This window comes from Phaenicophaeus curvirostris, chromosome 16, assembly GCF_032191515.1.
Source record: "Phaenicophaeus curvirostris isolate KB17595 chromosome 16, BPBGC_Pcur_1.0, whole genome shotgun sequence".
NCBI classification, from domain to species: Eukaryota; Metazoa; Chordata; class Aves; order Cuculiformes; family Cuculidae; genus Phaenicophaeus; species Phaenicophaeus curvirostris.
The window spans coordinates 10386478-10400264 of NC_091407.1; the positions used below are offsets into that span (position 1 = coordinate 10386478).

Sequence of the window (13787 nt, forward strand, 5' to 3'; positions counted from 1 at the left end):
CGCCACGGGGCGGTGCCTCGTGCGGGGCGGGGGGCTGCCGCGCGGGCAGGGGGGCGGAGCCAGGCTGCACGTGACAGGGGCGGGGGACGGCACGTGATAAAGCGCCGCGCGCTGGGGGCGGGGCAAGGGGCGGGGCTGCGTGTGAGGAATAAGGCGGTCACGCGGGGCGGGGATCACGTGGGGTGGGCGGGGCCTAGAGCAGGGGCGTGGTCTCGAGTGAGGGGGCGGGGCCTCAGGGGCGGGGGGCGGGGCCTCAGTTACAGGGGGCGGTGCCGGGGCCCCGGGACGCGGCGCTGGCCGCGGCGCTGATCCCGGGGGCCGCGGCGCTGATCCCGAACGCTGCGGCGCCGGGCCAGGTGAGGTCCCCGCAACGCGCCGTTGGCTCTCCCACCGGTCCGGGCACCCGTGGCTGCCGGTGAATGCCCTGTGATCGGCGGGAGGGTCGCGGGGGCCGGTGCCGTTCGCGTGGGTGGGGGGAGGCGTTTAGGAGGGTCGCGGGTAGCCCTAGGCTGGCCCGGGGTCCCGTGCCCGGCACCCTTTTCCCATTCTCCGGGCTTTTTATCCCCGCGCCCCGTTCGGGGCGGCTCCCGCAGTTCCCGTCCCGCAGCCCCGTTTCTCCCGGGGCCGCCCCTCGCCTTTGGGTCGCGGCTTCTCCGCCTTTAGCGTCGCTTCCCCCACGCCCCTGCCCTGCCAGCGGCCGCCGTGCCGCACCCGGGGCTGCAGCCCGGCCGGGAACGAGAAGTGACCGGGGATGCGCTCGTTCCGGGACGCCCCAGTCCTCCTCTCCCCGTCCCGTCTCCCCCCTCTCTCCCCCCTCGCCTCTCCCTCCTCTCCCCCCCCTCCCTCCTCTCCCCCCCCTCCTCTCCCCCTCTCTCCCCCCTCGCCTCTCCCCCCCCCCGTCGCCTCCCCCCCCCGTCGCCTCCCCCTCCCTCGCCTCCCCGTCTCCCCCTCGTCTCCCCCTCTCCTCCCCCTCTCCTCCCCATCTCTCCCCCCTCGCCTCTCCCTCTCCCCTTCATCTTGCATGTTGTTGCGTAAAATGGCATTCGGAGTGAGTATCCCAAATGGCACAAAGCGATTCGTGGAGCAAGGATGACATTACAGCAGTAGTAAAATTACTCATTTTAAAAAGAACGACTTGTTGCTTTAAAATGTCCCCTTCTGCAGTTCAATTTGTCCTGTGGTGATCACACAGTGATGAGGAAATGCTGCGCTAGATAAGCGGGGATACGTGTTTATGCCTTTTAAGATAAAAAAAAAATGGGCTAAATCACCATCGCTGAAGAACCTGTAACTGAAGGACCTGGACATGGATTTGAGTTTCTGCTTTCCCAGCACTTCTTGCTGCGGTGGGCTCCGCACGAAAAGGCAGCCAAGACAGGATGGGAGTGTTCATGGAGCAGCTGATGGGAATGGTTTGCTGCTCAGTGTGGACAGCATGGGAACAGCTGAATTTAATCTTCTGGCCCCTCACTGACCAGAGTTGACATCCTTAATTTTTGGAACTTCTGTAAATCTCCCAGTCTCCTCTTTACCACAGTGCAGAAGGCTCCATCCTCGGCCTCCAGATTCTTGTGAAACATCTGTTGGGCAGAGCCACCCACGTGTTTCTCCTCTGTGTGTCATGCAGTTGCCTCTGGCAGGCACGCTATGAGCTGAAGGGTGGGGGAAACCACTGGTGCTCTGTACCTCTGCCATCTTAGACAGGTGCTCAGGAGACTCATCAACAAAAAGCAGCGATAACAAAAGATGGAAATCACTCCCTACCTTGTTTCCTTTCGAAGTTTTGATACAAAATGAGTTTATGAACTTCTGCTTTGTTTTCCTATCTTCTGCTTATCTCATTTTAGTTTGCAGTTACGGCCAGTGCTTTAAACTGGAAAGAATAAGACAAGATGGACTTTGATTTTTAAGATCCGGTTTTGAATTAGGGTGTGGTCCTTTACCTGTGCAACTGCAGGAACGGTGAAGTAAGCAGCCTCCTGTAGCAGTCACTGCTGCCTCTGCTTTGGGCAGGAGTTACTCTGAGCATTACAATTTTACAAACTGTGCCTGCAGATTAAATGTCACCCTAATTTATTGCTGACCCAGAAGTTATTTTTCTTGACAGCAACTGAAACCTTTTCAGTCCCATCAGAGCATATGGCTCGTGCCAGTTGTCACATAGGGCTGCTTCTAGGCCCCGACCGAGATGTCTTTCAGCGCTTCGAAGAGGTCACTTAAGTCTCTTACATCTTACTTTCTTCAAATATTTTTGGATTACTAGGTTTGCTGTGATTTTTTTTAGTGTTCTCTGTATGTGTTACATACTTTAAGACTGGTATTACATTATCTGATATAAAGAAAAACTTAAAAGCTAACAGACAGGAAATCTATTGCCATTGTAAAATTCTCTCACTTTGCATTGGATTTTTTTAAATAAGAAAAAAAACTTCACCGTTGTATTACAGCTCTGGGTTAACTCTGTTTTTGTCAACATGTGCGGCTCTTCTGCTATGGGAGACATGTTTTTTCTCTGCTGTCTGGTGATTTACGTGCTTATGTGATACAGGATCCTCTGCCAAAACTTGAAGAGTTTCTTGGAACTGCAGTCATACAACAGTATTACTTAACAATGGAAAGGAAAGCAAGCACTTCCTCTCTTCAGAATTCCAAGGAGAAGGAAGAAAAGGGGATTTTTTTTTTTTTTTGCTTGAACAGTTCGCTCTTTTTCTGAGCAACAGCAAAAGCATTTGTTTTCTATTCAAAAACATCTATTCCTACGCTCACTCACATTTTGTCTGTTCTCAAAATGTGAAAAGCTCAGCTCTTGAGTTTTCTTGAGCATTTGTGAGAAATCCATCTTTCAAGTGTTTCCCTTATTACTGGATGCACAGTGAGTGCCTCGGAGAAGTTCACGGAAGAGTTTCGCTTACGATCTTCTGTTTTCACTAACAATGTTATTATCCTTTAACCTCTCATACTGAAGTTTTCCATGTTGAATCTCCAGCAGTTTGTTTTAAAGAGTGGTCTTTATCAAAAGAAAAATTATTTTTCTGCCCCTTACTCAGCTGAGAGAGAGTCTGGCTGTTTCCTACCCTGGGTTTATTCTGTTTGAATATTTCCCAATGAATACTCAGCAGCTGTGCTCGAGCAGCTTCCCAGGTGTGCAGAGGAGTTCCCTGGAGGGATATGGCTGTGGTTGCGAGCCTGCGGGGTGGCAGGTCCTCACAGGTACGCAGTGCCCACAGGAGTACTTCCAGATGGTCATTATGGTTTTCCTAAGCTAATCACTTAACAAGTTGACACCGCAGCAAGAGTTGCTGAGCCCTCGGCAGTTCCTTCTGTCCTGTGTGCAGGTGAAACTCAAATCTGTTGGAAGTGTCAGCGGTTGTGTTGCTGCAATTGGAGCAGAGTGTTGGATCATCACCCAGAAATGTACTTCCAGTCTCTTCTGCTTCCAAATCCAACAAACTTCTGTAGCGAGCCCAACACCACACTCCTGCAGAAGGAGGTCTGGGAAGAACTTTGCTCAATGCTGCAGAGAGTTGTGAGGTTCTGAACTCGGAGAGCGAGCTGGGAGACTGCTGATGCCAGCAGAGCCTCTCTAGCACACAGGTAGCGAGAGCGCTGCAGCCAGACTCGGAGATGAGAAAATACCAGGAGCAGGAGAGGAAGGGACAAAAGGGCTGTGTGTTACCAGTGTGCTCTGAGCAAGTTTTATCTCTCTTTATACTGAATGCAAAGTCAAGGTTATTCCACATTGGGTAGCATGATTTTCCCTACAAATTTACTGAAATGTTAAATGCATCGTGTATATTTCTAGCAATGGTAAAACTGGCAGCTGTATCTCATCCAGAACATGATGCATTGCGTCAGCAGAAGAATCTTGGGGAAATCCTTTTTTTTGAAAGTCTTAATTTAATTTATTTCATCTGTTTACTTAGGGAGCTTCAAAGAATTCTAGTTCTTAAACAATTCTAGTATGTAAAAGTTGCACAATTTTCCTTCTCCAAAGTTTTGATGGTTATAACGTGATTAGGTATGTGTTTTACACCTTCCTTCTAATTATTTACTGTTTTAATGACTCTCCATTCTGTGGGACCAAGACTCAGAGGTCTTTGCTGAAGGCTTTTTCAAGAGGATGACATTTTTTAGGGTGCTGCTAAGAGGGAAACATTTTAATCAGTGGATCAGACACTTCATTCTTGAATTCTTTGTTATCCAAGTGGAACCCCGGGGCTCTGCTGGTGTTGGTTGTCAGTGACCTTGGTTCAGTGACCCTTTTCAGACTTCTCACATTAGCAGCTTTGCTTTTCCAGTATATGAGAAGAGTAGGTCCACTGCCAGTGTCAGCCTGGCATCCTCTGTAATTAGAACTTTGCCAAAGAAGCTTCTTGCTCATTTGTGCTATCCTTATTCTTCTTTACTTCTCGCTGTTCCATGAGCTAAGAAGAGGGGGATCAGGAACTGTGGGGGAACCTTATCCTGACGTCTAGCAGAGCAGTGAGAAGGACTGTACCTGCGCCTTAACTGATGTTGATCTGGTAACAATGTTCTCTGTTGGCAGGATTTCAGCACACCTTGTCCTGCTGAGCTGGGCTAGTGTCAATGATGGCAAGACTCCCACGTGCTGCACTGCATGCCCTGTGGATCCTTTTCTTGTCATATACAGCAAATGAAGGTACTTTTGTCAAAGTTTTAAATTGTTATACCGAAGCATTTATTGACAGCATTTTTCCCCTGACTGGTAGGCAACAGTATCACCATTCATGAACTGATATAAAATGTGTACTTCAAGTGCCAGAGGCAGCCATATACTAGAATAAATTCTCAGATTTTTTTTTTTTCTTTTTATTGACTTTTTCTGTACCCTCTCTGTGCCTGGAACAATGTGACTCTAAATCTCTCCAGATCTCCAAACACTATCATAGCAGTGAAAAGTAGAAGAGAGAACAGGACATAAGGAGTAAAATTAAGAAAAGGTGCATACCAGAAGAAAGCCTGTGACAGGCAATGGGGAACTGTTCTGGCAAGGCAGAGGACATGCAGCTGGGAAGCGTAGGACCATTGTAGATCTAGCGTGGGTACATGTCTGTAGGCAGTGAGCTTGATCTCTCGTCTGCATTTTGGCTTCAAACCTTTTGTATTTAACACATAGGATGATGCTCTTTTATAATTAAATGTTGATGTGTTTTAGATAGAGCTATCAGAATCACGTTTTCTATGCTTGGAAGACTGTGTGGGATGAGTTGTGCTCTTCTATTTCGATATTACTTCTGCAGACCTTCTTCTTAGAGATCATAGACGTTGTCTCCAGAAAGGTGGAAGCATTTGGTGACATGCATCTCTCTCCACTTACAAAGAACACATGAAATAACAATGCTTTCACTTAAGTTGTAGGGGACTGGTAGCTCTGTCTGGATGGAAAAGTTAATGTTTCTGCTTAGTTCAATTTATTCTTTTGATTCTCTTGCTTCTCATGGTGTGCTGTTTCTCCCTAGTGATGGCTGCAGGACATGTACAGGAATTTGCATGCTTCACTGACTATGACAAAGAGCTGGTTTGTCATTGGAAAGTGCCTGGACAAACAAATTGCTCTGAAGAATTCCTGCTGTATTACAGGATGGAACTTACTTCAGTGACGTAAGTGTTTAATAAGACTTTACATTATCATTGTTGGAACTTCATATATTCTACAGCTATATCTGCTTCGATTCCCTCCCTCTACCATAGGTGTCTGGGACAAAACGTATTCCAGATTATCCTTCTTGTTAGGACACGAGTGAGTTGCTGCCATGAGCAGGCAACTCTGTTCAGTGCTCTACTCTTCTGCAGACCTCTCTGCTGTCAGTATAAAGAAGTGATCAAGTCCCACCTGTAGGAGTGCTAGGGCTCTCATAAGTTTACCCAACCTTAATTTCATGCAAAATTTTACCTCCTTCAGAAGAAATCCTACCTGATTTACCAGTCTGTAGTCTGTGTGAAAGGTACTCTCCCCTAGAGCCCAGGTGGTTGTCTCTGCATACAGTCTAACTCTGTGCTCAAGCACAGACTGTTGTCCCTGATCTGGAGCAGGGCCAGTTGTCATCTACAAAGGATGATTCATCCGAGCTCTCCTGTTCCTCTCCATATGATTTTTTCCATACAGACATCCAAATAACCTCACTTTGTACACCATATAAACCTATTTCTATACTAGCAAGCTGTTGGTTCAGTCCTTCAGAGGCTGAAGTGTGATGGAGGGTGTTAATTCTCCCCTTGGGATCAATCCTTAGCCTATCTGTGCAATACGAATTCAAGGGCTTTTTGGGGATGTTGAGTTGTTTGGGGGAGTTCAATTTTGGTTTGGATTCATTTGAGCTAGATGTTTCTAGGAACTGAGCTCGTTTGTCTCAGGCTTGGTTAGCTCTGCACATTGGGAAGCTTGATTTCACCTTTTAAAGAAATGAAGCCCCACAATCTCTAAACATCACGTAATTTTCTGCCTGTTTTTCAGAAATGACATTTGCATCCCTGAGAATGAAGAAGGTGGTTCAAGGTGCTCTTGCACGATACATCCAGAATTTTTTGCATCAGGCCTCACATATGTTCTAGCTCTACAGCACAATGGGACTGATATGTGGAATTACAGTATTACACCAGCTCTGGTTGGTAAGAAACTGTTTAATTTGTCACCAGGACATCCAGTTCCAGGCTTTGCAATCCTAGATAACACTTGATTTATGTCACTGCAACAGCTTTTCCTTGTTGGAGGTGAAAAGTGCCATGCTAGCTTAAATGCAAAATCCATTTGGCTTAGAAACCTGATTCTAGAGCTTGGTGCCTACGCAATGGCACAGCATGCTGTTGTGAGAGAGTGCAGGTTATTCCCATTTTTCCAAGCTGAAAGCTGTATCCAGCTCACCAAAAGGTTGAACTTGCAGTTTGTTTAGCCAGCTTGAAGATTCAGTGCTTGTTAATGAATACCTTGCAGTTGCTGTGGTTTGGTCTCTTATTTCCTTGTGCTAGAGCATAGTGAAAAGGACTGAATGCATTAATGCAACAAGACATTGGTCTCTGGTGAATATCTGTCTTTCTGCTTCGTTCCATCAGTGCTTTCCCATTGCCTTGCTCTCTTTACCTGTATTTTTTTAACCTACAGTTAAGCCAAAGGCCCCCAAAAATCTTACCATTGAGAAAGTGGAAAATGGTAATTTCAATCTGAGTTGGGAGGATAGCTACTCTCCTCCGTCTGTGCTCTCTGGACATGCTGTCATCTATGAAGTGAAATACTGGAGGAAGCAGCACCCAACAGAGGTAAGAGACAGCCAGTCTCTTCATTTTCTGTCTCTGGAGCTTTCAGGTTTAAAAAGCTCTTTGAAAAGTCTTGAAACCATTCCATTGAGTAGGGGTGCAAGGGCCAGCAGGTCTCAGTCCCACAGTGCTCCTGATGACACTCTTGCTACAGGTCACATTGCCCCACAGGGGCTGAGCTGGGCTTTAAAGCCTTGAAACTCTTCGGGCTGCCCCTCATAGTGCTCACAGTAGGCAGGATGGAGATTGACAATACAGTGCTTTTGTTCCCTGAACTTCATTTGCTCCTTAGACAGCAGGAGACTGGAGGCTGTTCGTGACTCTGTGGCACACCTGAGGCATTTCAAACACCTTCCTGACCAATCCTGTACTTTTGGGCTGGGCTTCTGGTAGGGGAAAAACATGTGGCAGCACATCACAAACCACCCACTGAAGACAACAAAATGCAGTATCACACACAGCAGACTGGGTGTACAGTCATTGAAACCCATAATACTGTTATTTAATTGCTGCCAGTGATCCTTCTCATAAAGCAATCCAAGTGAACTTCCTCACTTTCTTTTCAGTTTTCTGTAAAAGCAATTAACTACCAGGCAAAAAGCTTTGAAATTGCTGCAAGCTCCTTGAGGAGAGGCTATGATTATGTTGCGAGTATAAGGTGTAACTATACAGACTACCCAGCCTACTGGAGCGAATGGAGTGAAGAAGTTGAATTTCACTATGGTGCGTATTGTAACAAACAGCAGTTTAAGAACAGGATGGAGTAATCTTGTAAACTGTATTGTATGTACTACGCTGCACTCCTCTCGGGAGAATTAAGGAATCATCATCTTCACCCTTTTGAAAGTACTGTGGATGCATCTGTAAAGGCTTCCAGGCACTAAACTTAAAAAGGCAACTCCTGGAGATACTAATGAAGAGCAGACCAAGGGAAACTGACTTATTTAGCCTTGTGAAAAAGAGGCTGCAAGGGGATGTGTATATTCTCTAGGAATGTTTCATGAAGTAGATACCAAGAAAGGAGAAGAGGTACTTAAACTAAAGGACAACGTTGACGTAAGAGCAAGTGGGTATAAATGAACCAGAGAGATTTAGTGTGCAAATTAGGCAATACCTTAACCATTTGGAGGGCTGAGGGTTTATAAAAATCTCTGAAGAGCAACAGAGAGGACAAGAAACACAGCTGTGCTACAGTGGAGATGATGATGCTGTTTTAGAGACTGGGGCAGCTTTGTCCCCGGGAGCTGACGAATGGCTTCCCGATACATGTTGGCTCTCTTAGCGCTCGCCGTAACCACGTGCAGTGCCAGCGTTGACCTTTCAGACATGCTGTGCACCATCACCATTGGTAGTTGTGTATGCTTGGTTGTTTACCTGCTGGAGGCTGTTTTCCATCCTCCAAAGGAGCTTTTTTTTAAGGTGCAAAAGAGCAATGAATTTGGTATTACCAGTACTTGTATTTATATGCACTTAGACAGGTAAATGTATGTGTTTGTTTAACAGATTATCACGTAACAGCCGAGGACGTTCTGCAGATGGCTGTTCCTGTGGCCTGCCTGCTGATCCTAGCAGTATCTGTAATTTGTTACTTCTGTTTCACCAAGTATGTGTCACACTGCTCACATGATTTGCAGAGGAGCAGTTTGCACAGATATCAGTATTGCTATTGATGTGCTGAGTGTCTGCTAGTACAGAAATGTACTGTTTTGGTTTTGCTCAGTACCTTTATTTCCCTTTCTCTGAGCAAACGTTTTATAAACACGAATCAGTTGCACTCTTGTCATTTTCTGAATAGATAACTGAATAATTCTCTATTAGTCTTACTAGAACTGGCTTGTTTTAGTCCAAAACAGGCTGTGTACTTACAGGGTTTGTCAGTCTTGGACCCCAGTCTTTGCTGGAGTTCCAGTAATTATGGTTAAATATCTGTATTTAATTTTTTTAGTGGTAATATGAGAGTGAGATCCTATCTGTTGTGCGCATAATTTTAAACATGATTAGAAGAACATGTGACTGTGGTTGTGCAGAGCAGTCATGCACCAAACAGATAAACATCTTTGTACTGGCTTAATGAAAAGCAGCGCTGGGAGATGCACAAGAAGTACTTCCTGCTGCTGCCATGTAGGTGGCTTAGAGGGAGAGATGAACAGAAGAGGGAACTGTACCCCGATGAAGCCAAAATGCAGCCAAAGCAAATAATCTTAATTCTTCCCTTGCAGAGTGAAGAAAGAATGGTGGGATCAAATCCCAAATCCAGCAAAGAGCCATTTGGTTGTAAAAAATGTCAAGGTAATTGGAATGCTTTGCAAAAATACCTTTTCCTGATCACCAGAAATAGAATATGTAATAAGTGCTATTGTCTGGGTAGTGCAGAGGATACTAAATACAATCGGCGTGTGTCCTAAATTTCATTTGTATCTTCATTAGTTTTCAGTTTTGAGCTACATTGATGAAATTAAGTTCCCGTTCCATGACTTAAAGCAGAGTCATATGGAAAACAAAATGTAAGTAAGGAAAAAGACCAAAAAACAACTATCTGCTTTATAGCATAAAATAGTTTCCTATTACCTAAACATTAGTTGTCCTTTCCTTTTGTCTTTCAAAAACAGAAGTTGCAAGAACTGTCTCGCTCGAAGTTTGTCAAGCCAGAACTTCAAGGGAAAAGATAACATCAGAAATGTTGAGAAACCTTGCAGTTGCCACAGCAAGTCTGGAGAATGGTTTCTAAAAGGCAGCAGTGCAGTTTTAACCCCTGAGACAGTTATGGTTGAAGAATCTATAGAAATCTGTGAACGTTTAGCAGACATTGAGGCTGAGAGCCAGGATGAGACTAGTAATCAGACCACCACGTTTGAGCCTTGTGAGAGCAGTTTCAGGGCTTTCAGAGAGCACGCTGAACACAACGATGCACTAGCTAGCATGTTTATTGAGCTCCTGGCAGATGAAAACAGCATCCAAGATGAGAAAGACCCACACGTCAACACAGGTGAGAATAAAACCATTGAGAAGCTTGAGTCAGAAGATCCATCACAGCAAAATCCAAAAGAAAGTGCTGCCCTAGAAGAATCCTTCAGATTTGGCTGTCAGAGCTCCGGAATAAATTCTACTTCTCTGAATGCAAGAGATCTTCAACATACAGTTCAGCAAAGCCTTTTTCCATGTAATTCTGAAAACCAGCATGATTCATGTGTCCTGATCCAGGAATCTCTAAATAGGCCATCCCTTGGGACCGGAAAAGACAGAATAAGCAACACTGTGCACAAGAGTTTTGGTACAGATGTGTCTTCATCCACGGGCTTGTTTAGTTCTGCCTACAAGAGCTTTGACACCCTTACCTCTCCATCCACGGAGCCCTGTGGTTCTGCCTACAAGAACTTTGACACCCTCACCTCTCCATCCACGGAGCCTTGTGGTTCTGCCTACAAGAGCTTTGATGCCCTTGCCTCTCCATCCACGGAGCCTTGTGGTTCTGCCTACAAGAGCTTTGATGCCCTTGCCTCTCCATCCACGGAGCCTTGTGGTTCTGCCTACAAGAGCTTTGATGCCCTTGCCTCTCCATCCACGGAGCCTTGTGGTTCTGCCTACAAGAGCTTTGATGCCCTTGCCTCTCCATCCATGGAGCCCTGTGGTTCTGCCTACAAGAGCTTTTACACCCTTACTTCTCCATCCGTGGAGCCCTGTGGTTCTGCCTACAAGAGCTTTGACGCCCTTACTTCTCCATCCATGGAGCGCTGTGGTTCTGCCTACAAGAGCTTTGATGCCCTTACTTCTCCATCCACAGAGCCCTGTGGTTCTGCCTACAAGAGCTTTGATATTCTCGTGCCTGCGTTCAAAGAACCAAGTAGGGAAGTGTATAAGAGCTTTGATGCTCTTGTGTCTCAGTCTATGGCTAACAGTAGCCCAACTCCGTGTTTTGAAAATGTGTGCTCCTCACCACATTTGGTGCAGTTTTCAGGGACACCAGAACCTGGCTGCAGAGATCAAATCTGTCACCCCCCCAGCGATCAGATTTGTTACACCAGCTGCAGATCTCCCTGCGCTGAGCTTGATTTTATATCTTTGTCCACACATGCAAATGATTGTGCTTCAACTTTCTTACCAGAGGGAGAAATACATAAGCAAGTAATATATCAAAATGTTCAAAAGAAAGCCAGTATAACTCCTTGCTCTGCTGGACCTCAGCCATCTGGTTATCAGTCTTTTTGTAATGCAGTTAAGCGTGATGGTACATACGGTGACAATGATGAGGTTATCTTTAGGTCACTGTATGAACTCTTCATTCACCTTTTGTACAGCAGCCTGAGAGAAACACCTCCAGATGCCATCACCTGTGAACCTGACCAGAGGAGAGGTGACCATGCACGTTTGGTTGTACCAGGCTTTGACTGCAGCATTGTCCCAGGTCTAGCCGCTAGTGATGATGTTGCACAGACTGGTCATGGCAGCCTTTGGATCATCCACTCTAATGAGCTGTCTAGGGATAGCAGAGATGAAAATGCCAGCAGTGGCAAACAGCTGTTGCACTTGTTAGAGCTGAACTGTCAAAATCTTTACAGTGGAGAAAGTACTATAAGGGGGTCTAAACCTGACAGCTGTAACTACGCTGGCAAAGGAGTGCAAGAGAGCAACAGTAACAGCCTGAATCCCAGGTTTCACTGCCACACGCACAAGCACTTGAGGAAACTTGAAAATGCAGGGGAAAATAAAGAGGTGATGAAGCATCCACTAGGCAGGAGGTGTGGCTCAGTGGGTAGCTCACTAGAGGAGTCACTGGACAGCGTTGGGCTGAACACAGAAAGTGAAACAGTAGAGCTCCTAGAGCTCCTGGGCTCAGACAAGCCATTGGCACCGCTTTTTGTGCAAAACTCCTGTCCTTCTGATTCTTTCACCATTCACCGTGAGGGTTCCAGACTGGCATCTGCAGATAAAGCACGATCGGTGGAACTATGGAGGGAAAACATCGGGGAGAGTGAGAAAAGAGCGAAGCTGGTACAAGCCCTTGCCCAGGAGGACAACTGCTACATGAAGGTGGCCTAGCCAGGCCTGCCAAGACTGAACCAAACCAGCCTTTGGAAATAAACTGCATGACAGACTGAAATCTTATGTATTCTTCCAGTTGTGCCTGAGGTGAGGGCTTCTGCAGTTCAGATGTGGATTCAGTGAGTTGTAACGCTCCGGCTTGCTGCAGGGCCAGCAACCAGTGCCTGCTGCACTCGGGGAACAGTTGCAGCTGGCATCTGATGGTTGCAGCTACAACTCTGTTGGGGGCCAAACCAGAGCTGAAATTCCTCTGGCTGTGACTGTTCTCTAAAAGCGAGCAGCAGCTGCCTAAAGGAGTTGTTCTTAGTACAGCTCCTGTGGTTGTTGCTCTGGCTCTGCGTGTCGCTTGGGAAGCGCACAAAGGTGATGTGGAAGTGGGATGGAGGCACAGGGGAAAGGGGAACTGACTGGTTTTCACTGACAGCTTCCATGTCCTGGGGAGGTGGGGGCAGTCCTGTGCCTGGGCTCTTTGTTTCTACACTTGCTCAATCAAGACCTGAAATAAAGATTGCTGTTGTTTGAGCTTAATCAATACTATTATTGATGATTAGTTTATTATTCTGTAGAAACACACACAGTTATTTAATTCTTCTACAGCTGTGAATGGAATCAGACATTTCTAAAAATGTTTTCCCAGAAATTTTATCCAGTTTACAGTCATGATGGAGCAGTTTTTTGGTTTCTTGTTCTTGTCTGGTCAGAATACCTGCAGCTTTAAGGCAAAATATATTTCTTGTTGGATAATTGTCCCAAAAGTTTTGCTCACACCTATGAACTTTTTTAGGGCATTATCATATATTTTGGTATGGTAAACTCTACACTAGTATGCTGTCAGTGGCACAAAGTAGTTAAGAACCATTAAGTAATTTTTTTGTGTATTAAAATATACATGTGTATTCTCATTATTTAGAAAACTATTTGTATTGCCGTTCCTAAGGAAGGAAACTATAGTGCTAAGCACAGAAACTGGTTTAAAATGTTTTGTAAGTAATATCTCTTCAAAGTTCAGGTTGGCCAAGTAGTAGAGGTATCTATGTATCAGTTTTGCAGCAGTAAAAAGGGTGTGCAAGGCCAAACTTGGCATCTTGGCTTGGATCAGAAACGGCGTGACCAGCAGGTCCAGGGAGGTTATTCTCCCTCTGTACTCGGCACTGGTGAGGCCGCTCCTCGAATCCTGTGTTCAGTTCTGGGCCCCTCACCACAAGAAGGATGTTGAGGCTCTGGAGAGAGTCCAGAGAAGAGCAATGAAGCTGGTGAAGGGGCTGGAGAACAGGCCTTATGAGGAACGGCTGAGAGAGCTGGGGGTGTTTAGCCTGGAGAAGAGGAGGCTGAGGGGAGACCTCATTGCTCCCTACAGCTACCTGAAGGGAGGTTATGGAGAAGAGGGAGCTGGCCTCTTCTCCCAAGTGACAGGGGACAGGACGAGAGGGAATGGCCTCAAGCTCCACCAGGGGAGGTTCAGGCTTGACATAAGG

At 46.2% G+C, this 13787-nt stretch overlaps 1 protein-coding gene across 4 annotated transcripts; it reads left to right on the top strand.

The window, feature by feature from the left end:
* Positions 1–296: 296 nt before the first annotated feature.
* On the top strand, positions 297–13214 carry IL4R (interleukin 4 receptor). Of its 4 annotated transcripts, none has more exons than XM_069870600.1 (10): positions 297–356; positions 4547–4660; positions 5481–5622; positions 6476–6630; positions 7121–7275; positions 7839–7995; positions 8776–8875; positions 9492–9561; positions 9700–9776; positions 9852–13214. In XM_069870600.1, exons 2-10 carry the CDS (start codon positions 4588–4590, stop codon positions 12307–12309), a joined length of 3387 nt encoding a protein of 1128 aa, XP_069726701.1. In that variant the 5' UTR covers positions 297–356; positions 4547–4587; the 3' UTR covers positions 12310–13214. The 4 variants fall into 4 exon arrangements, with proteins under 4 accessions (XP_069726701.1, XP_069726700.1, XP_069726702.1 ...); XM_069870599.1 differs by lacking the exon at positions 297–356 and adding an exon at positions 1404–1426; XM_069870601.1 differs by lacking the exon at positions 297–356 and adding an exon at positions 1404–1426 and having other exon boundaries at positions 9882–13214.
* Positions 13215–13787: the final 573 nt, after the last annotated feature.

Excerpts from the sequence above, each read along its gene's own strand:
- IL4R (XM_069870600.1), top strand. The coding sequence starts at position 4,588 with ATGATGGCAAGACTCCCACGTGCTGCACTGCATGCCCTGTGGATCCTT. Across the intron at positions 6,631-7,120 it reads TATTACACCAGCTCTGGTTG|TTAAGCCAAAGGCCCCCAAA; the intron begins GTAAGAAACTGT and ends TTTAACCTACAG. Across the intron at positions 8,876-9,491 it reads TGTTACTTCTGTTTCACCAA|AGTGAAGAAAGAATGGTGGG; the intron begins GTATGTGTCACA and ends CTTCCCTTGCAG.